Here is a 25381-nt window from a genome sequence, read left to right on the forward strand (position 1 = left end):
TGTCTAAAAATATATGAAAGTCCCTCTACCCTCGTACCATTTGTACCTAATCGATGTGATGAACAATATGCATTGATGATCATAGTTCGAGGGCAAAGCGTTGTACCCTGAAAGATATTAAAATTGAAGGCATTTTGAATTTCGTAACTATTACTAGGTGTTATATTTTTCGAACGGTAATATTGTAGTGTTGAAAAGTTAAGTATGTACATATTTCAACCTAAGTACAGTCCTACAAACTTATCTAAAGAACAGTCAAAAATGGAACTATTAACTACCATATGGACGCCATATTGAAAACGTCAGATTCTGTCCAGTTGTGAGTCTTGATTGGGTACTTTTCGACAGTGGCTCCCCTATCCATTCTTTAGATAAGTTTGTAGGTCTGTAATAAGATTTTCAATATTACACAACTGATATTATATATATATATATTTTTTTTAATAGGACTTCAAAATTCACCTATTCAAGAAAACCATACTTACAATATTTTTTTATGTTTCAAAGTAAAGTTGATTAAGATAATTTGGTTTCCAAAATAGTCTGTAATAGTTGTTGGAATGAAAGAAAAGAAAGATCCGATCTCTTGATGAACCGGATCCCAATAGTCATATATCTTTGACAGCTTCATTTTTATACATACTTTCATTATATTATATTAATTGAGAAACCAAATTTTTGACGATCTTTTCAACATGGAATTACAATAAATAATTCCTAAAGAAGCATAAATTTAATCACTATGATTGCTACGTCTAACATGGGGTAAGTCATGAAGCCAGAAGATAGGACGTTGGTTAAAATAAAAGAAAAATTGATGGTAAAGCTTTTAATGTAGACTCAAATTCAGCCCAAGTACTGACGTGGATATATAAAGTAGTATCTACATAATAGGAAGTTATACATAACATTCTTGCACTAAAACAATCAATATAATATGGAAACTACATTAATTTAATAAAAAATATTTTTTAATCAGTTTGATATTGCGCTTCATATGGAATTCATTTCTGCCGGTGTGATAATGAATTATGAATTGAACATAGGTATTTATTTATTCCATTTGTACAAACACTTTTTGCAATAAAATTATTTGTACATGAACAGAAAAATAAATATTCAAGACTAGGTAATCAGCAATCATAAAAAATAACAAACTCAAACAGTATATTACATAATATCTATAATACTTATAAAACAATTAAATTTTATATACATATTAGTTTTTCTTTGTTTTAATAGTATAATTATTTTTACATCTCATGGATTGCCTAGTAAGCAAATTTATTTTTAGAAATTTTCATTAACAAGATAAGACAATAATAAATTATAATAGGAAATATTATATTGCATTTTTCTTAGTATATTATAATTTTGTTTTAAATGTATGTATCCAACCGATAGAACAGTGTTATATGAAGAATTTCTAGATTATTTTTGACATATGTAGTACTCAATGTTTCAAATACATAGTATTTTTTTTTAGAAATATCTTCAAAAATCATTTCAAAACTTAAGCATAAATAAATTGGTTCTACTTTGCTTAATTATGTTTTGAAATGAAAGTAAATTTATGAGGTATGTAATATAATCAATTAAATAACAATGATTAATATAAATATCCAACTATTATATTATAATAAATAAAAAAAAACAGTCGAAATGAAATAATACTGATTTCTGCTTATTTAAAAGTTTCTTGGAAATTGGTGTTAAGCGGTTTGATTGGGGAGGGTAGAAGACAATCTGTTGTGGGTGAATCGTTGGCATCTAATATAGATGCAGCTTCGTCCTGCGCTTGAATCTGCAATACTGGCTTGTAGAAACTAATGTTCTCGTAAGGTTTCATCGATTCGGCCTGCATAGCCTGCCAAGCGTGAGCATGCTCTGTCATAGTTAAACCATCTGGACTGAAAGGATCCTGCTGCTTCGCTTTACTGTCGTGATTTGGAAGAATCGGAAGGTCTTCAGCGGCGCTATTCTCAGCGCTGGGATCGGAGAGATCGATATCGTAATTCACGTTAGTCAATCTATTCAAGAATTGCTCGGAACCGAAGTCATCAGGTGTCGCCAGCTCATCCAACGATTGAGTGTCAAAACAACCGAATCCAAAAAGTGGTGAAGGTGAAAGAAATTCCGCTGAACTGATAGTTTTTAAGGTTGAAATAGGTGGATTATCCAGAGCCGTCGTCAAATTTACGAGACTATTAGGAGGGAGTAAAGTCTTATCACAGATCTGTGAAAAATCAGTAGGAAATACATTATCGATGTCTGTCGAAACCGGACCGCTGATGATTAGTGGAATTGTCGTATCGTCAGTACAAGTATCAAATAAATCTACGCTTTTTTCATCTTTTTTCATGTCTTTTTCTTCAACAAATGGGGTAGAATTTTGAATTTCGTCTGGGGTTACAGGTTCAATCAAAATGGCAGTTTCAGACTCCCGTGTTGCTGGTGGTGTGTATTTTTTGGCATTTATGTCTAGGGGCGTTCGAGCCAATACATCTGCAACTTTTTTCATGATTTCATCCTGAAAAAAGAAAGGATTCGAATATTATGACAAGATATTTTTGTCGGATAATATGACAATTCACACATCCATTTTTTTTTCATTTTAATAGTTATATTCTAACAATCAGATAGTTTAATACAAGTAGATGAATTTCTATGAAACCCAAGTATTCTTACTAAGGTGAATTTTTTACGAACAATATAAACAATATGATATAATTTTTAAATTAGCGAATAACTAATGTTTTTCTTTTTCACATAGAAATATGAAGTGTCGGTTATGTAAAAGGGAGATTATAATAAATTATATCCAACAATACAATGACTATTGTTTGTCAATGCTGCATTTTTTATTTTTTGGCCACATAGCAAGCAAGGGGCCAACACCTTGGAAACACGCCTATTTGGTCAGGTCAATGTTCGGAGACGACAAGAAGGATCTTCCTAGGACTGAAAATAGACCGGAGCATACCTCCAGTTCATGAAATCCTGTGGACAAGAACTTTGTCTCGTGGAAAATATTTAAATTACATTCCGTATCAGAAATTATGAAAATACATAAATTTAAATATTCATTTACATATTTTTCGTTCATTTATGGTTTTAAAACGTAAACGTCTTTTCTATAATCCATAATGAGCTTTTACGTTATTTTACTACAAATTTTTTTTAAGCGATTTCAATTTCTATTCAACTTCGGCCTTCAGCAAACGGGCTTTATTTTTATGGGGTGTTCCTGTTGAACAAACATTGTCTTTGTTATAGCTTTTAACTTAAAAATGATAATGAATGAGAATTGAAAATGATCTTTTTTCCATCTGCGACGTTGATACCCATGCTAAGCCTGTTCTAATCTTCAGTAACTATTGATTTCAGAAGTTGAAATACTGTTATTGGATTCATTTATCTATGTTAGGTAGATACGATAATATTATAATAAAAAAAATCATACACACTTTAACACTTCAAAATTATCTTGCACTCTTAATAAATTATTTCAAACACTTTCATCTTCTAGAATCCTGACATAAAAAAAGAATAACATTAAAACCATGTACCTGGAATGTTGCCACTTGTTCCTCCAAATCTTTAGCCATGTTGTCTATGGTTATAGTTCGTTTTTCAAGCTCTTGCAAATCTTTTATTTGATCTTGAATTTCATGAAGACCTTCACAGAGAGAAAGTGCAGCCACCTATTGTAAATGAAAAGAACGAATCCGGTTAAACAAAGTAAATAACCCTGTATTTCCAATAATAAATTTGATCGGTTAACTAGATAATAAACTCACCCAAGATCCACCGCCAACAATGTTCGGTAAACTCATGTACCCATCGAAGTCATCCTTGGTCATGTTGAGTGACTCTGGTGTCAAATTTTCAATGAAGGAAACGGCACAACACTGCAAGAAACAAAACAATACTTTGTGAAACCAGTATACAAATTCATTCACAAATAATGTTTATTATCTACTTTTAATTTCTAAAATAATAGATAATTCTTTAACTTAATTGGATAGGTTTTATAGCTGGGTTTATTTCATTAATGAAAACTATTTTGTATTAAAAACAACAAAACTACAATATCGAATATGTAATTAATATAATATTCACAATGGAGATATATAATTATAATCAGTGCCTTTTCAAGCTTAAGCAACAGAAAATTTAGCTACATATTATTAAAGTCACTATATATGTGAGGTCCATGGCAACTACCCCTCCTGCCAAGAAGGATATTATTGTCACATATGCTTTTCTCTGTTTTTCTTTGATCGCGGGGGATACATTTTGGACACGGTTTCGATAAGCAACATTTCGTGATCAACGTGGACTTGAAAAACAAAACAATTTAAGATATGAGAATACTTTATTAATGAACTAAATAAACGACACACATAAAATAAATGTAATATTATAAGTATAACTTAACAATAAACAAAAAAATATTTTGTTCCGTTTTGCAAAAAAGAATCTACATAGTTTACACTGCTTGGTCTGTCTGCAATTATTTGTAAAAATTAACGATAACTTTACTGTCAAATAATCTGAATCGTTACGCTCCATTCATTATGACGATTCCTGGCACGTGAAGATTAAAATAAGTGCGGGAAAAAAAATATTTTAAAAATTCGATCGCGATATAGGTAACAAATTTGCACTCACAAATGAATAAGGTTTTCTGTATTATGAGAATTTTATATAGGTACATCCCAAATATACATATAGACTTAAAACTTGACATGGAGGAAATAAAATATATGGTTTTCATCCAATACACACGAAATAGAAATCTATAAATCTCATGCATGCTTCGATGTTTTTGAAGTAGCTGTTGTCGACTCTATTGTAAAGAAGCTGGTCTTACCAGATTTGTGAAGTAATATCCCCCTTCCCCGGTCATAAGTCTAGCAGCATTGCAGAACCTAGTAACAAAGTTGATGTTACTCGTCAGGCGCGGCGGGTTAGCCTTGAGGACTGTGAAGATGAGAGCGGGCAGCAGCTCATCGGCCGAGGCAGGTCCTCCTCCGGCCGCACCCACCACTCCCACAACTCCTCGACAGCAGCCGACTACGTGCGCCAGCTTACCGCCCGGCGAAAGGACACTGTCCATGGCCACCAGCTCTGAAAAAACATTATATTATATAGGTAACTTGTGACCTTCAAAAATATTCTACAAAATGCATTACGAAAATTTCACTGATAAGCAACTATAGGTACTACTTAAAACTAATTAGTCTTGAATTATAGTGTTAATGCATTCTGCAGAAAACAGCTATGCCACTTGACATAAAAATTATTTACATAAACAGCCCACTTCCCAATTGCTGGCCACAGACGTACAGTTTTCGTAACAGGTTGAACATGCCAGTTAATACGTAATGGCGGCCACACAGTTATCTTTGGTAGATAATCTGCTGCGCCCATAGACGGACACTTTTCGACCTGCCAGATGTGTGCCAGGTTCAAACTGCCAGCGACCCCCTACTCCCGTGTTTTTGTAAAACTGTTGGAATTTCAACTAGCCGAAAGTTCTCGGGTGAGGTTAGATGTTGGTAACGTAAAGTAGAATATACCGCACGATACAACTGCGGCTGGTGTTGCTTGTTATAAAATACAAATTCATTTATTATAAAAAATGTAATAATATTATGTACGCAGAGATCGCAAATATTATATTTTATTTATTTTTACGAGAGTAAAACAAAGTAATAGTTATATATTATGTAAACATATTATTTTATACAATATAATATAAATGTTAAAATTTTAGAGAGCATTATAAATATTAAGTTATTGTGAAAATATAGACTAATAACTCAGTACTCAAATTTTATTTATTGTATATAGTGAATATTACAAATTATTAATTTAAGACGTTCACAACATAAATTAATATACCTAATTGTGAATGACAATGTCGCTAAATCTAAATAAAATGTAAGTATATATTTTAATAATATCATAGTAATTAATTATTATACTGATGATTGATGTAAATATAATTTTGTGGTATGTTTTTAAATTTATTGTATATAAAATCAATACCTTTATAAATATTACCGTTTTCTTACTTAATTAATACTGTCCATTAAAGGGAATAATTTATTCAAAAGAAAAGATTATATTTTATATTTACACGAATGTGTATAATATTGTTTCGGTGAATCAATAAAATACACAATCCACTAGCGAAATCATGATTTATTTTACCGTCATAGGTATGTATTTTATGTCAATTTGTTTCTAATAAAAACAATTATAACCATAATAAATTCAAAGTAAAATTATTCGTGTATTAATATCGTTCAAGTATACTCTACCTAAAACTAATTGAAACAATACCCCTGTGTAATATCTCCGCGGACCTAACCTCCATAGTTTTTGATACTTGCTCTGCCACAGACAATAACTGTACGTATATGGGCACGTCTGTTGACAGTTCGACAGATTTAAATGGGGTAGTTAAACTGATCTGTGGTGTGGCCACTAACGTACAGTTATTGAACAGTTATTGTCTGTGCCATGTTCAACCTGCTATGAAAACTGTACGTCTGTGGCCGCCTAATATGTATAAAACTGTCAGGCGGTGTGGATGTTATTCATAAAATATAGTTAACGCATACATAGTAATAAGCTAGAAACTGGTATATGGAAGGTTATGATCTGTCTTTTGAGTAGGTATCATAAAAATGTTTCCAATTATTCATATGAAGTTTATATGATAGTTAATTTATTGTCACAGTGTGAGGAAATCATAATTCAGATTGTTTACAAAAGTACCTGAAATAGCGGCATAAAGCAAATCGCGAACTCGAGCATTTCCTTGATCGATACGGCAGTCCAAATGCTGAGGTGACACCCAGCATAGCTGCCGAATTCTGGCGTGAATCTGAGCATCTTTCCTCTCATCATCACAACTGCCGGGAGAGAAAACTATGCTGAAAGTAGATTAAACATATAATTCAGTTTGTTACCAAATAGAAAAATATTTTATCACCATGCGGAAAATGGAAAATGAACACTGAATGAAAATAATATTATCAACGGCCAGAATACCGTAATTGACAGCGGGCATGACTGATAATCGAAAAGCTCGAGCCCGACTGCTGCCATTAATGTTTTGGACTCTTTATTTTTCAGTTTTCACATCACAACACGCTATTTAATGTTACATACTAAGTTATATTGTGGTCAACCTATATAACTAAGACATATTTACCTATCTTTTACTTGACTGTTTTATTTGTCCTTTGAACATGGTTTTACGCACATAGCAGATATTACAGAATCGACAACAATAACGTGTTAATTTAATTAAATATAAAGTAAATAAAAATGCCAAAAATAAATGGTTAGATAGATGATTATTTTAAGAATACCGGACGCAAGCTGGTAGACAAAATTTTAGCAGAATGTCACTGATTGCAATATGTAATAATAATTCTGTAATGCAACAGATAGATAAAGCTATTAAAAACAAAATAAATGTATTTATTTAATTCCTTATCATGTACTTGCTGACACAGTCAGAGATAGAAGGAAATGGAAGAGTTGCTTCATTGAATGAATTGATCATGAATTAGATTTGGAAAGTATTCAAATATTCCTTACCTATGAAGGTAAGTCATGGCATATTTTTCCACGAAATCCAACAAGAGTTCTCTAGTTTCGGCATCAACTTCAGAATAATGGGGATTAGTGTCCATGCGTTGGGCAAATAGCTAAAGATAAATAAAATAAACTATGAATAACACAAACATTCAAGATAAAATTATACTGTAGATTACATTTAATCAATACTTTTATTCAAGACAATATATTTATGTAGGTGCATACACAAGGTGTAGTATTCTTTATTGCACCCATATTGGCTTAGTGCGTGGGTCGCAGGTTTATACCCAGCCTGATCAAAATATGCATGTTATTTTTTCAATGTGTCTTTGATCCAGTCTCAGGATCTAATGGGTCAGGCGAATAGTTAAAAACTATTCTTTGTAAATACAACGTCCTCTTTGGAGGTACATATTATGCTCAGATTTGGTTCACAGCGTCACAAACATACCTATTTGAACAGCGCTTCAAAAATAGGGAAGCACGAGAGTTCCTGGTTTTTGTAAGATATCATTTTAATAAAGTGTTTAATGAACACCAGCCAAAAATAATTTCTACAACATAATTATTGCGAAATACAACACAAGTTATGTAAATACATATAATTAATATTTTACTAATTACTTATCAAATTAAATCACACGAGTAATTAGTAAGATTGACGATTCATCACTATATATCTCTTTCAGGGTGATAAGATACACACATGACAATTGTCTTATTATTTTAACAAAAGTAATTGAAATAATAATTTCGTTAATTTCTGTAATAGTATAAGTAGAAAGACATTGTATTAATTAAAATTAAATTAGTCATTCCATTATTTAAAAAAAATAAACATCGGATAACATTTAAAAGTCCTGTAAACACCTCAGAAACATATTATCAATTATTAGAAAAAAATATGGTGCCAAGCTACCTGCACGCTTTCTTTTTGACCATGTCCGATCCTAAGAAGATTGTGTGGGCCTACACAGAGTGGAGGTTTTGTATTAACAGATTTTTGTTTTTACTAGAAATGGATGTTAGCCACTTGCTCAATCCACAGAGTGGACGCTTTATTAACAGATATTAAGTTGTTAAGCATTCGCCCGAACCATTAGGCCGATACTCTGACTTCAAACACATATTGAAAAATAATATGTATATTTTCCAGGCCCAAGATTCGAACCTGGAACCCATAACATTATAAGCTGACGCGTTAGCCACTCGTAATCTGCACCCTAGCTAATTTAAATTTGGAAGATGAACGATTTAGTCACAAGACTACAAGCATACCACATAAGCATGAAGTTCGATAGTTTTGACAGAAAATATGATGTAGTTAGAGCGATGCCGAGCAAGAAAAACCGATGCAATTGGCTTCATGTAAGAGCAGTCGGAAGTAATAACGGTAACAATAATTAATTTTATCCTATGTAATCCGTGCGCAGTAGAAGAAATCGCAATCTGCGCAATTTCAAGGATAAATTGTTCTACTATAGTTAATTTCATAGTAATTAGGTAAGGTGCAGGTGGCTAAATTGAAGTACGTTAGCAGGAATACGATTAATGCGGGTTCAATTTAAGTCTGGTAGCAAATTTTTTTTCAAGATTTTTTCTAATAGCTATGTATCTAAGGTCTTCCCAGATTATGTATGTTCAATAAAGAATGTTACATTTTTAAATCTTGTGAATTATTCATTGTATAAACAAATATTAAAACTATTTTAATTTTCATTGTTTACCTGATAAAAATTTTGTGTCATATCTGAAAGTTCATCAACTGTTTTGGATAGATATTGTTTGGATATTCTGGAAATGAGAGCCTCCACATATTTTCTGGTGTCGCGTTCAATCACAGGATCTAGATTGGGAAAAGTCTGGTAGAAATCTTGCTTCTGCCTTTTTAAAGAGTTTGTCGGAATGACCAGCTCACTGGGACCTCTGTCACGAGACTCCCTGTCACTATTTCCCACATCTAGAAAAATACACAAATTATAAATATCTATATTAAAATCTAACAGAAGTTAGGTGAGGTTTGATTCCATATATACCAGAATTACATTACATGCTTTTAAGGTACTGGTTCTACATTCACTGTTTGCTAGTGAAATTTAAATGAGGTTGGCAGAATGAGAAGTAAACAGTTTATTTTCACAATACCTACCTATATATTTATGTACCTAAGAAATACTTAATTAAAAGTCACTGTAAAATACTGATATTACGAATTTACACATATTACGGTTTCATTTTTCATTCATACTATTTACATCATTTTTACGTTTTGGGCATTAAGTTTTTTTTTTTGTTTAAGTACATCCATTAAAATTTCAAAAAAATTCAATCCTTAAAATCAATTTATAATATTAAAAGAGTTTTACAGAAACAAGCCAAAAATATGCACCAAACCAATTTGAATGATTTTTTAATAATAAAAATACTTTATTTGTTTTAATTAAATAAATTCAGATGAAATATTTTTTTTAAATTATTTTTATCCTATAACCTAAGCAATTGACCACGGAAAGTTTTGCAATCAACAGTTTATTCACCACAAACAGATCCGATATTAAACAAAAAAATGTCGATAATCACAAACAATAACACTAAATTCACAAAGTTTCAAAATGCGATATCACACAAAACATTTTTGCATTGCAAAGTATGTAACACTGTGAAAATTGCAGATAACTAAAGATGATGAAAAACGCTACAGAAAATACGCAATATACAACTTTTCAACTGGTTATATTTTAACACTACATAAAATATTGAAAACAATAATAATTATTAACCCTACTTTTTCTATTTAGCCAAAGAATATCCGACGGCATAACAATGTTATGCCTTGTTTATTGGATCAAGGAGCGTAGCTATTTATTTAATGTAGAGATAACATTTCAAACTGCGACGACCCCATGCGTGACAGAAGGGACTGAGTCGTTTACAATAATTAGTAGCGATGATAAAATGACTGTGAATTATCTCTATTTGCTGAGTTGAGCATTAAATATTAGATGGTACTAAAATTTATCTTTTAAAAACATGGAAACTGATGCAGTCTGTATCCTGCCAATAAAATCGGTAAAAATAATTCCCCTTTTATGAAATATTTCAACATTAAAAATATTTTATCACCTTTTGCATTTGATGTTTTTCGGAAAACATTTAGAAGTTTTGTTTTTTTAAGGCTGTCAGATTGGCGTAACTTCTTCTCCTCGAATTTTGTGAAGCCTGCGACCGGTGAAGCCTTCGGTTGTCTTTCAAGTATCTGATGCTCACGCTGCACACTCGGAGATGCATTTGGTTGTGCGTGACTGCTATTCGCCTTTTCTATAAGAAAATAAATTAAGTATACTATACCTACTACAAATTTTTAAGTATGTACATAATTATATATCGTCGGTCCCAATTAAAAAAGTCGGATCTGCAAAATGCTACTTTTCAGTACGAGCAATCAAAGATATTTTTATCCGTTAAATATCCGTAAAATCGCCAATTTATGAAATATTGTTACCAAATTTGGCAAAAACACTTATTTTTAGGTGGTTCAAATATATATATTACAATTTTTGAGAATTACTTATAGAAACTCGAGAAAAGTCACATGCGACATTTTTAACTGGAATAAATTAAGTAATTTTGTCAGAAGTGTCAGTTATGACAATTTTAATGGGACTATGTTAAAATTAATATGTCGAATGTGTCAGTTCCGACTATTTTAACTGGAATTTGATAAAAATTTTATGTCGGATCTGTCGAATAAAGCAATTCCAAGTACTTAATTTAAAGAATGTATGTATAAAATCGAAATCACAGATAGATATAAAAGTAGCTACTTACAAAAAAGAAAACATAATCATAAATTTGACATTGTAAACATAAAAAATATACCTCATAATCATAAAAACTGGTCATTGTTGTAGCTTTATAAAACTCCTATATATTTAAATATTTTTTTTAATTTAAAAATCCCCAAAAACTATAGTTAGTAATAGTTAACTTTGTTTTTTGTCACTATTACTATCAATGATATCCTCCGCTTGTATTTTTAAGAATCTTTCAATATGGGCGAGCTCCATGTAAAAGTTGTGATATTTTTCTGGAATAAGATTACTCTTACACATATCTTGCAAATTTTCATACTTATAGTAACTGACAGGAAGTGAGCCATCATAAGCTTCCTTCAGATTTTCAAGAGAATTTGATCTGAAGGAAGCTTGTGAAGTGTTTCGTGTTGCACATCTTAGCACAACTATAGCTTTTACAGGTTCACTTAAATCATATTTATACTCAATCGTGTCGCATTGTTGTGCATTTACCTTTAGTTCTGTTACACGAGTCAATTACATAAATTCACGAAGTATTTTTTGTCCAATTTTTGTTTGCGAGTAATGATTTAAAATCCTATAGGTACATCATTGTAAAGACTTTCTTTACTATGTATGATTCACTTTCAGCTTTTGTCCAACGGATTAAGCAATACCTACCACTTCTTAGGAACATACAAACATTTTGCGATCACTAGCTCTTTCAATGGTTGAGTGGACGCTGTCATTCTCATTCTGAGTGTGGTCCTTTTCCATAAATCTATGAGTAATGGTGACATTGAACTTCTTGACTGCAAGCATATAATGGGTAAATACGATGCGGTTTCTATTTTGACCACCACAATTATTGTCGGACCAAAATTTAAATTCTTTTACACCGATAAATAATGCGGTTCTTTTATAAAATTGTACAGACAACTTACTAGAAACCTCATTTGCTCCCCGTTTTGCAACTCCTTCGTGCCACATATAAAAAGCTCCGATTTTCATTGCCATATTATACACAGTACCATTCAAAGTTGGTAATTTTCGTTTGTAATAAAAAATACGTCATACTTCCCCATGAAGAGTCGTTAGTACTTTTTGAAAGTCAAATATAACAATTACAATACTTTTACTCTGTAAAGCCTCGTTTTTATCTTCATTTTTAAGTGTGCGATGTGCCTTCCTAAGGGCTAAATGTTTGCCCTGTCTTTTTTTATCTTCGTCTGTTGGACCGGTTTTGATCGAAAATGCATGACAAAGGCAATTTTTTTTTGGCCGGTGAAATGCTATATTGAACTTTTCATTTACAATATTTCTGTATTACCCTTTGGTTTGTGACTTGTTAGAATATTTATTCAGATCAAACCACTCGCGATATAAATTGAACATTCAAGAGTCACTTACAGTTTTTTAGAATCTTTTCGAATATAGTGCGATTCTACCAGAGGAAAACAGTTTACGTGATCGCATATGCTTTTCACCACCGTTATCTATGACGGTTTTTATGGTCGTATTTTCCACGTTGATCAGGCTCAATATTATTATCTCCATCATATTTCTTCCAAGCAGTGCTTATAATAGTACGTTTTCCAGATGAAATAGTATTCAGAAACATAGTCTTACAAAATATTTCTTTTTCTTATCCTCAATAGGCACATAATAAACAAATGTATTTCAACGATCATGCTTGGTGACTACAGTTTTTTGACGACGCTTCAGAATTTTCTCGGTATATTTTACGTCTAGAGACCAAAATTTGTGAAAAATGTGTAAGCGTTGCTCTTCAGAAAAAAAATCATAGCACTTCAGTCGGCATTTTGGTATGGATTCTTCAAACATTTTTCACTAGCTGAAAAATAAAAATAGTCATTCTTAACGATATACTAAACAAAATAATGAAGAATAATATGTAAATTAGCCATTTTATATATATTACCCGTAACCCTCAGAAGCTAGCTTAAACATTTTAATAAAAAAATAATTTAATCAAGGAACATTGTCGGTACTACAATAATTTTAAAACACCAGACCCATTAAAACTGTCGGTTCTACCACTTAACACAAAACAGAATTGTTGATGTACAGTGAAAATAGTCGGTTGTACCACTTATGACATTAGGCATAAAGTTTTGTCCAATTAAAAACGTCGGATGTCCCACATCGGACAGAGATCTTATTAAAATGTAGGTTAAAATAGTCATATCTTCCACAACCGACATTATTACTCGGAAACACCTAGTTGTGAACTATGTTAAGTAAATATAAAAATATGACAATTATAAAATATCCACTTATTTAATTTTATAAGAATGCCACTTAAAAATAATATTTTAGTAAAATTTTACTTAACCTACCTTTTCTGTCAGAATGACCGTTGAGATTTGAATTTTCAGTGTTCATTTCTTTCTTTTTCTCCGGAAATTTGTCACTATAATTTGAGCCTATAGCATTTTTAAATATCCTTTGTGACCTATTGCTTGCTATGATGAATAAAAATACGGATTATAGAAACTTTTCTAAACTTTTATAAAAATATCCGTCTGTCCGGTGAACATAGCAGCAACTGTCAGATCCGACGCATCTTGCTCACCCGCGCCCAGCCAACAATGTCGGTTGGTAAGAACCGACATTGTTATTCGGACACTGTTGGTAGATCTGTCATTTTTAACTTGAGTATCTCGGAATTTTTCAAACAAACAAAAAAAACTGTGATTGTGGTATAAATATTTAAAGTGTTTAAATAACTTTTACGTAATAATCCGAAAATGACAAAAATTCAGATCCGACTTTTTTAATTGGGACCGACGATATTATGTCCAGCTTAAGTTAAACAATAATAAATAAATGTATAACAGTGTGCAAAAATTATTAGTGGAAGACATGAGAGTGGAGACCAAATTATAAATTTCTAATACTTTCTTAAAAATAGTAGATAAAATAATATTCAAGAATTGTTAGTTAATACAAATAATATCTACTCTTTCTATTCTTAACACATGACTATTTATTGAAATTGCATCTGTTTCATTTTTAGTATAATGTACTTCATACACTTTCGACAAAAGAAGTCAGAAATTTAAAAAAAATAACAAATTCAGATATACTCATAATCTACAATATAATAATATATTAGAAGAAAAGACTACACAACTTTATTGAGAATAAGAATGCTTGATAACTACACATATAAGATAATATATATATATTTCATATTACATATATATATGTAGGTGTTTTGAGTGCAATCTAAGTAGTTACATAAGTAATAAAATAAAGTACAAATAAACAATGCAGAAAAGTATTTCAGTATCTACAGACCAACCATAACTTCTTGGCAGGCAGTTCTGTTTACTATGGAGAACGTGGTCAAATAGATATGACCAATGAGAATAGTAATTTTGATAATTCTTATCGTTGGCTTTACAATACGGTGTGGATATTAGCTTATTAGATAGATTTTTACAAGTAATGGTTGTTAGCCATTTCCTCAACACATTAGGCTATATATATTTGATCTTGTGTCGTTCAGTGTGTGTAGATCCAACATCCATTAACACAATCATTGCTGAAGTTTTAATTACATTTAAATAACACGTTAATTATATCGAATGGCCAACTGCTCCAAGCCGCGCTAGTCGCGGTGTTAGCACTAAATGAGTTTGTATGTAGAAGGTTGCGTCGTGTGTGGTATTATAACTGTTCGGGGCACAATAGAAATAAGACACAGCGTTGACATTGTTTGTTTTATATTGTGGTAAAACATTTTGGATTATACACGGCATTAACGAATAGTGACATTGATATTGAATTTAGTTAACGTAAAATTTACATTGTGAGTTGCGAGTGAATATCTGACTGTACAGTTCTAGGCCAAAAATACAACAGATTTGTGAGCTTTCGTTTCCACTTAGTATTATTGTCTGTGCCATACAAATGACCACAGACCATAATACGTCAGTCTGGATCCAAACATAAAAAAAAAAAAAAAATATCAAGATAACAAGATTTCGAAACACTAACATTATAAAGGCTTATCGGGGTATATGTTAAAAAAAGATACATTAAATTAGACCACCATGTTCGATCCTATGAGGATCATATTATGGGCCTCTACAGAGTGGAGGTTGTATGAACAGATTTTTACTTTTACGGGAAATGAATATTATATTATACAGATATTATATTATATTATATTAATACAGATACACGGTAAATAGCCACAAGTTTAAACACAAATATATAAAATGAACATACATAACTTGAAAACACCTCCTAGATATATATACCCACTAGAAAAAATCATATTTGAAAAAAAGTTATACTTCTTTGGCATAACAAAACAAAATAAGCCGTTACCTGAGTCTATTAATATGTGGATTAGGTTGATGAAAACGTACGCGATTCATCTGTTTCTCATATAGCACATGATAATAATTGTAATTTAATTATTGTATTGGACCAAAACTCATTGCCATACAGCGGTTATAATCGATTCAGAAGTGCCCATGATGAATTAATAAAAAATCTAATTTTATTGGCGTGTTATTATGATTATATTCATTTCGGTCTCAAGGGAATTTTATCGATATAGGTACCGTCAGCAATAATATTATTATGTATGCGAATAAATAATATTATTGTAGAATGTATCTACTTTGGAAGAAAAAAATCTCAAAACCTGTGTTTGAAGGGTTTAATTATTATTGTCTTCAATTATTATAAACCGCTAATAAATAAATTGACATGTGATATGCGACAAATATTATCCTAAACTGTAAAAATATGTATTTTTGGGTATGAAGTGTCTAAATATTGTAAATTTACAACATACCATTGTTTGAATTATTTACCGACTCAACATTCACAAAATTTATTTATTTATTGATATATAATTTTACTCATAAATAATACTTACATAAATATAGCCTCAAATCTTAATGAATAATCATAATAATAAATTGTGTTGCATCGGCGCGCGCAACTTCCGTCACACGCCAAATGCATTACATCGGCGTCACACGCCAAAAATACAGTTCGATCTGATTTACCAAATGCGCCAAAAGAAGTATAATTCCAAAAATACGAAACTTGACAGGGTTTTTTTTAAATATTTTTTTCAAATATGATTTTTTTCTAGTGGGTGTCTGAGGTATTTTCAAGTTATGTATGTTCAATATATGGAATATTACATTCTCAAAATCTTGTGAATTACTCATTGAATAAAATAAATTGTTTATGATAAAATGAAATGAATAATACAAGATTATTGAAACAACATTTCAATTTGTCAGATACAGGATTCGACCTCATGACCAACGACTATAGAAGCAGACATATTGCCATAAATCGACTGTGGCTATATAACGACTATAAAAAAAATGAGTTAGTAGGTAATCAAAAATAATTGATTTTATATGATATTAAATACCTGTTCTTCTCTGACGATGGACTTGCTCGCGATGGCATTTAGAGCAGTATCCCTGCCACTGTGCATTTCCGTAAAATCCACACCCACTCTTGCATTTCAAATCGCTGTGAACTATCCGCAACGACGGTGTCTTCGTAGCGTACATTATGTACTTGTAGGACCTCTGCAGATGTGTTCCAAACATTATCGAATAATTAATTTTGAAGAGACGAAAAAGAAAAAATGAATAATTTATTCATAAGTCCAAAAATAAAGATGCGACACAATGGTATGTGGCACACATTAAATTCACCCCATTTGTTCTGGAATTGTCCTGGCCATATAAATATGATCAGAAACTAAAAAACTTCACAGAAAACTATTCACAGAAAACTACCTATTAGAAATAATTCAAATCACACGAAAATGATAGACCCCATAACTTCGATTCAGCCCATTTTACTTTGCGAGTTATTAACTCACAAAAGAATTCACTGTTGAAAGGATGAGACTTATTCATATCAGGTAGAAAGCTACCAACAGAATAATATATATCGAAGATTTCACTTCCTTATATTATATTTCCTTTATCTATTTATTTTTATCTTATCATATATGCGATAAAACAAGATATCATCGAACAAAGTTCTTATTTAAGATTATAATCTACTGTAAAAAAATAATAAATCTAATGATATCACACAATATCATATATTATGTATTTTTTGTATAATATCATTTCAATTCATAGAATATTTGGGATAACTAGTTAATAATATTATATAATACTATGTTAAAATGATTATGTCGTATTGATTGATTATCAATATTTCAATTATGATTTCAATATTTAATCACTCTTCTAGAACGCATTGCCGCCATGACAGGTATGTCAAAATGCAGTGTTGCAGTACAAGAAATACTTCCCCAAATACTGGGAATGATGTTTGTAAATATTATATTTATTTGTGTGTATCGTAATCGTATTTTATTAACATTTTGATGTGACAAAACATAATATGTGCATAATATCCTAATGATTTTAACAAAATTGTAATTTTATTAATATTTACCGCTGGTTATTTTCCTTGAATTTGAACAGATACATATTGTTTCAAAATTTATAGTGATGTATAATAGTAGATGTATATTTTTATAGAAAATGATTTTTCACAGTATGTGTTTTTTCAATAACTTTACTAAAAATATCAATTAAAAGACTTTATTTGTAAATTATAAAAAATGTGATTGGCTCGTCAATATATATAAATTGTATATTGCTCATTTCTACTTAATTAATAATACTGACAGCAATACTATCCACTAGGGTGGGTTTAATGATTTTTTTTTCTTTCCAAACTCAATAATTACCGTGTATTAATTATCCTAATGATACACCCCTGTTACAGGCGGGCTTCTCCCGGTGTAAAATAATCATTTAGTAGCTATAAGTCGAAACGTAACCCTGACCTCTAGAAACGGCTTCATAAAACATCTAATCTGATTCCTTGCTCAACCACGTAAGTATTTTTTAATCATAAGTAAAGGCCTTCGTCCGGTGTGTGAAAATCGCATATTGGGCGGAGGTGTAATTAAGATAAATTTAATTTAATTTAAAAAGTATAAACGATGATGGATGAAAGCGATAATTTTAAGACTAAATATAAGTATTTAAATATAATAAATTTTGCCGCGCTTGTCGGCAACGTCCAAATTTCGACGCGCCTGCGCCAGGGTCAGGCTCGTGATTCGCCGAATCAAAGATCACGCGATAAAATTTGGCCAATCACGAGAGTCCTTTTTGCTGGAATGGCGTGGGTACGCGAAGTTTGAAAAAGAAAAAAGTAATGAGTAAGCGTCCCCTTTCCGATAGGATGGGACCTGCGAAACTTATTGTTAAAACAAAATATGTAAACGTTTAAAGAAAATGTAAAATATAAGAAGACCACGTTACGAGCACGAAAGACCGTGTTTTATTTATACTCCAACCGTTTGAATTTCTTTTTTTGTGAATCCGGGGTTCGATGGACTCCTGAGCTAGCCGCTGGAACCCCGGGGATCTCACTAACTATCATGATAATTAAGATGTGAAATTATTTGAATTTATTTTTATATTGTTAATTATCAAATAATAATTGAATTTCTAAGTGAGAATAGAAAATTGATATAAATGAAAAACCTAATTTCACAGGATTTGTCTTCTCAAAAAATGACAACATTGAGAAGTCTTCTACATGCAACTACAGTGACTTCATGTTCTCGCCAATTTGTTGTTGTCGGACATTAGAGCTTTGGACAATGCGGAAAAAGACATGAGATATATTTTTTATTACAAGGATTGGTTGTATGTACGATATTGAAAAACATGGTTTTCCATCTAGGCCATGTGGTCATGGGTGCACACACGAGGTTTCAAGGCAGCACATATTAGAAATTGATTGCATTACATAGCTCTATCGAGAACCTAATAAAAAATTTGAATTCAAAAATAAATATTAAACATGCTTCTAGAATTTGTTCACATATCTAACAATTACATAATATAATATGTCATCTCACTTCTGGATTTTTTCATGTTCGTCTATACTAGGCACCTACAGCACAAGAATTTTCTGAAGTAGCCGTACATAATTTTTTGTGCACACTAAGTTAAAATTAAATTCGCACCCACTGCTTGAGAGACTAGTGTTATAAGCTAAATAATATTATATTATATAATAGTAGTTATAGCTTGTAAAGCTTTGGTTATCGTACTTTCAATAAGACATTGGGTACATTATAAAATATAGTACTTGAAAGAAATAGATTGTCAAAGATGCAGGCAAAGAATTCTGAACCCATTTAAATTATTTTTTAGACTTATGAATGTACTTGTATATTTAATAATATTATCTACTTATCCCAAATGAAATAGCCTCACAGATAAAAATTCACATATCAAGTAGGTACACGCTTTTGTGTATTTAATAAATTACTACATTGGGGGGTACTAACATGAGTCTGAGTGTCTTATCTCGTAGCCTTCACAGTTATTAATATGATAACATTGTCTCAAAATCATTTATGAAGTAATCCGATGCTTGAAAAAATAATTTAAATTGATATGATAGAATTGATGACAAATAGATAAAACATTGGTAATAAACTGGAAACATCCAAATGAGGTGTTTAATCTAATGAATTACCCATATACTTACTTGTCCTTCGTCTAGCATCACTTCTCGCAAATAACTATTTTAATATACAACAGTAGACTCACAACTTGTGTTTTTCTCAGAATGGTTAAATTAACTTTTTAGTTCAACAATGTATTGCTGTCCCAGAAACGTCTTGCCAAACCCTACTTATCAGAAAGCAAGGTAGAGACAATTTTCGCGCCTACATTGATGTAGTTTTGACATGAGTAGGATTTGGCATTACATTCTATACGAGCGGTATGAGCACATGGTAACGTCCGTGCCAAAGTCTACTGCGATGTACTGGTCTCCGATAAATAGGGCTTTGCGCTGTAGTCTGTATTTGGCGACATTGCAATGCGGTCGCCAAAAGCTACATCGATGTAGGTGCGAAAGTTGCCTCTGCCTTACCATTTGTTAAGTAGGGTTTGGCAAAACACGTCTCGGAATCAGACTGATGTATGCATCCCAGAAGAATGCAAATAAAATTGAGTTAACTATACAACTGTTGTTAGTATTCAATCCTCTATTCAAATTAAATTGTGTATGCTCTACAGTAGACTGTTGTAAAATACTTACAACAGTTCAGCCGTCCCTCGAAAGTTATTACTATTAATTTGGTGCATTTACGCATATGTCAGACAAGAGTTTAACCAGAGTATAGTTTCGGGCCTCTTTATTTGTATTTTAATAAACTACTTCTACCTATACCAAACTATTTTATGCCTTGTTTTATTATACCCAAAATTTTTGAATTTAATCAACTCGAAACTATATATTTTCACATACTACAGACGGTTTAAGAATGCTCGGTCAAAATAACTGGAGTGTCGGCATGGAATCTTCCCGGAAGGAGGAAGTTTTTGAATGAGGTCAAGACTTGCCAAGGGTTGTAGTCCTATAAATTATGTTGACAGTTGGGTTCCAGGACGGTGATATGAAATGCACAACTATTGTTTCATGAGGATTTTTCTATCTTTCTAACTATGCATTTTAGCAATACTTATTCGCAAACAACCACATCCAACATCCAACAATGTCCTTCTTATAAATTAATTATCATCAAATGCCAATTGCCATTCTCTCTTGGTATAAAGTGATGTTCTTGTAAGACCATTACAACAGTTTCATAGTCACATACTCCTCGAAATAAAGTTAAATTCATGTCACAGGATTATAATAATCTTGACTGAATGAGTTGTTATAACTTGTAATCCATTTTATGCGTTCCTTGAAGAGATTGTGAGTTTCGGAATCTATACAGGAGGACTCGTTTAACCCTTTATAGGTCATAAGCGAAAAACGGATAGTTTTGAGACCGGCAACATTAAGGTCTATATTTCTATAATTTTACAAGTTATAATCACCCTTATGGGTTTTAATCATTCTCAGATAATGCACAGAGGTCTTGAATCTGACCAATCGCCCTGAAGTTTGCACATATTGAGTAGATTACGAAAAATGTGTCCCGGTCAGTTATCTGACCGGTGTCCATTTAGCGACATGATAGCTGCCAGTTTTTCAACAACAGTGTTTTTAAGTTCTTGTTTTTCGAAAATTGTGACTTGTTTACTGAAAACAAAGTATGTACATTTATACTATACATAAAAATATATAGTTTTTTGTATTTCACCTATAAATTGTATGTGTCATAGTAAAATAATATCAAATTATTGAGTGGCATGTCGAGAATCTAACCTCAAATTGTATAATTTTGACCCTTTTTGATTTACATAATATAAACACTAAAAATAATTTCTAAACCACAATACATCTAATTTCATATAACAATATAGTCAACTTTCACATCTACTAGTTATTTTTTGTGGATAATTAGTCGCTATCGAGTTATTTGATGACATGTGTTATTCTTTGAAAAAATGATTTCCATAAAAATCGCGGGTAAAAATAATTGTTTTTGTTTTCATTCAAACTGTAATATTTTTTTGAAATACATATCTCAGAATGAAATAAAATAGTTATGGAATGTTATATATATATATATGTATAAGTAGAAGCCTATATTGCAGAACAAATTTTTTTTTTATTGTCAGAGGATGAAAAATGGGAGAAGCGGAGGTTTTAGTGCAAAAGACCTTGCACACATGGGTGAAGACGCATTCCTAAGAGTATTTGAAGGAATTACAGAATACCAAGCTGTGTTGGATAATGAAAAAAAACCTATTACACATCTTCACTTTAGAAATAAGTTGGCTGATCTGCTGATAGGATCTTTTATTTCACGAGAAAGGGTTGGTCGACCTCCATTTCCTGACGATATCAATTCAAAACATTATCCCGAAAAATGTACACTTCGTAGATGTGGTTATTGCAGCACTACGCTAAAAGTGATACGAATCTCAGTATCAAATTGCAAAGTATCCCTTTGCATACCGTGTTTTATGCCGTATCAATTATCTGAACAAAAGAAAAAGCCAACAAGGCCTTAGAAATGTTTATTATTTTGAGAAACTTCTATAAAATTAATAAAGTAATTATTATTGTTACAGAAATAAATGAAATTATAATTGTAGTGTCTTTTTATTTAAAAAAAAAATCCGCGAACAAATATTTTCAAATTAAAAATTTAAAGGCAGTGTGAAACACTACATTAACGTTTTTCAAATTGTGTTTTAGTTCAAATTAAGGGTATCAACTTATACAGTGAATTATTGGCGATTTTTAATACATCTACTTTAATAATGGAACTGTCGAGTATCAACACATAATAATCAAAAAATATATTGCACAATTATATAATTGAAAATGTTCATGGCCATGAAGTATAATAGTGCCGCAGGCGACTTTTTTTTATTATTAAAGCTAATTTATGATGTGTGTTTATCTCACTTACCTGGTCAACCCGACACGCCGGGCCCCCAGGCTAGAGCCCTGTCAGCCCTCCCCAGCCATGACCTACACCACTCCGGAATTCGGGTGGATACCGAGAATTTTTTGACAGTTCCATTAGGGATTGGGTTTCTAAAAAAACCTGACATTGGTGTTTTGAAATTTTTGTGTTAGGAATTAAAATCTAAGAAATTTTTCTAAAAAGGGTACTGGAGAATTACAAATCATTTTTTTGCCGTGTTTTTATTTGTCTAAGCCCAAAGGTATAGTTTATCGGCTTTCAATTTCAATGTTTAAAATCATTCTGATAATTTTGGGGGGTCCCAGGGCCCCTTGCCCCCCCACCCCTGGGTGCGCCACTGCAAGGTGTATTGCTATTCCTCCCTGGCCATAAAAGTCCACAGCAAGGTATATGAATACATAATGTAAGCATGTATTGGGTGATAAAGTATTTGACATGGGAAATAAGGTAAGGGAGTGTGAGTAATTCATAATGTATAGCACCATTCTTCGATTCCTTTGGTTAAACAGTAATACTTTATTTAACAAAAACCATTGAGATACCTGAATACATGATTACAATCATAATAATGCGTCAAGGAGATTTGTGATTTAGTGCATTATTACATTAAGGTGGGAAAAATCTATGAATAGACCATGTTTCATTTTACAGATTTAAAAATCCCCGTGCTTTACGGACAGGCATCGTTCGTAAAGATACTAACAGATGCCTTACAAGTCGCGCAAAGTACCTAAAAAGATCCTTTGGGGTCACCAGTCAAGAGTAGACAACATATAATACGCCTGCGATATGATTTGTTATTTTTTAATCTGGTTTCAAAGCAATAAACCAAGCATAAACACTGATTTCATTGTAATGTTTTATGTTACTGTATTTAGGATTATATTATTATACTCAATTCTTTTTTTTAATAAAAGCCTTGTGGCCATTTATGTTAAAATCAAATTTTTAAATATACATAATCATCTCAAAAAAAAACAATCTAGCCTGATTACAATACATGCATGTTGTATAAACTTTGGTAACTACTTTAGTTTTCACAATTGCTTATGTAATTATTCATTTACATTCTGCGTAGTCATTTTGAAAAGCTTTTTTCAGTTACTCGTAGATATGCCATAAAGTGTACTGCAAACGTTACCAACCTAAAGAACAGAACGAGTATTTACAATCTCAATGAACGATAAAAAAATATGAACTTGAGGTCATATAAGTAGTTTTGTAATTCATGCAACATGGAAATAAAAATAGTGATATTAAAAAAAACATTTAAATCTTATCGATAATAATAAGTACTTAATAGGTAGTGCTGAAGTTTAGTCGACATCGCCATACAGGTTAACTTAAAAAAATAAAGTGTTTAAATCCTTCTGAATCATTATTTGTTAGATTGTTAAAACATTAGACTATAACGATGATGGTCTTGGGTCCATTTCCCAGCAATATCTAAATATAAAATGCCTGTATAAAATTTAAGATATCCATACTCTTTTTTCCATAACACAATAGGACGTGGTCTACATATTAAGTTAAATTACTAAAATAAGTACGGATATTTCGTTGATATTCGTGGTGTAAATACATTTGACTAACTGTTAGTACCTACATGACATCATTCAGTCAAAGTTAACGCCTATCATTTTCAATCGGAAACCACAATCAAAACATTAATCAACACGAGTAACTGTACCTAATACTGTATTCATAGATATTGTACAAAGTTAATAGTGTGTTTACGGTAATTTAATATTGGTATTTAGATTAAGAACACAGTGTGTGATTAATTATAATATAAGTACATACCCGTATACAGCAATATTTGTTTAATTAAACGGCATAAAATTCAATATTATCACAAAAAGGTAATGACATTTCGTCTGATGACAAATTAAACGTCAAACTTGTTTTCGGTACGTCATTCTTTCATATTAGTCTATGATTCTTTCACAGTATACCTAAATCTAATGTTGCCAAGTGAAAAAAACCAAAAGGTAAAGAGATCAGGATACATGAATAATTGTTTACCTAAATGAAAACCGTTTTAAGAGTGATATTGCGATATTATAATTTATTATTTTCGTGGAAACTTCACAAAAATAAATAGGTACATATTTTAATTAGACAATTATTAATAAAAAATCTTCAGAGGTAAATAGGGTAGCAAGCAAAGAGATTGGACTCCTGTAGCTAGGTACCATCGAAAATAATTGAATATTATTACTATAAGTATATTGCTACTTTTTTTTAAATTATAAAGGCATAGAAAACTAGGTACTTCTTATAAATTAACATGTTCACTTATTATATTTTCTAAAAGTCATATTCAATCGGATTCCTAAAGCATTCTTTCTTATCGGTAATGAATGATACCATATTTGGTTCGTAGGAGGGTTCATTAGTAACAGGCTTCCATGCTCCAATTCAAGTTTTACTGAAATATAAACGATAAAAATGTTTTAGTACAGTATAAATAGGTACATACATGATATGTTATTAATGTTAT

At 31.4% G+C, this 25381-nt stretch overlaps 2 protein-coding genes across 2 annotated transcripts in view; both read right to left on the reverse strand.

Annotated features, from left to right (window-relative positions):
- Positions 1-1532: 1532 nt before the first annotated feature.
- On the reverse strand, positions 1533-24804 carry Rabex-5 (Rabaptin-5-associated exchange factor for Rab5). The gene is made up of 10 exons (XM_085958335.1): positions 24682-24804; positions 16852-17014; positions 10747-10941; positions 9351-9583; positions 7624-7733; positions 6793-6950; positions 4877-5133; positions 3801-3911; positions 3570-3704; positions 1533-2530 (listed from the first exon to the last, which is right to left on the reverse strand). Exons 2-10 carry the CDS (start codon positions 16994-16996, stop codon positions 1685-1687), a joined length of 2190 nt encoding a protein of 729 aa, XP_085814461.1. The 5' UTR covers positions 16997-17014; positions 24682-24804; the 3' UTR covers positions 1533-1684.
- The window catches only part of LOC147064710 (DNA oxidative demethylase ALKBH2-like), a 318791-nt gene continuing 318091 nt past the window's right edge, over positions 24682-25381 (reverse strand). The window contains exon 6 of the mRNA XM_085958337.1: positions 24682-25309. The gene's annotated coding sequence lies outside the window, so the exon portion shown is untranslated. The remainder of the gene's footprint in view (positions 25310-25381) is intronic.

The sequence above is a fragment of the Rhyacophila brunnea genome, unplaced genomic scaffold (assembly GCF_057557595.1).
Source record: "Rhyacophila brunnea isolate RB1 unplaced genomic scaffold, BYU_Rbru_1.0 scaffold_7, whole genome shotgun sequence".
NCBI lineage: Eukaryota > Metazoa > Arthropoda > Insecta > Trichoptera > Rhyacophilidae > Rhyacophila > Rhyacophila brunnea.

Bases quoted from the DNA above. Each gene is read 5' to 3' on its own strand.
- Rabex-5 (XM_085958335.1), bottom strand. From the start codon at position 16,996: ATGTACGCTACGAAGACACCGTCGTTGCGGATAGTTCACAGCGATTTG. The intron at 10,942-16,851 runs GTATTTAATATC...ATTTTCTTATAG, and splicing joins CCATCGTCAGAGAAGAACAG to AAAAGGCGAATAGCAGTCAC. The intron at 5,134-6,792 runs GTACTTTTGTAA...ATGTTTTTTCAG, and splicing joins GCTTTATGCCGCTATTTCAG to AGCTGGTGGCCATGGACAGT.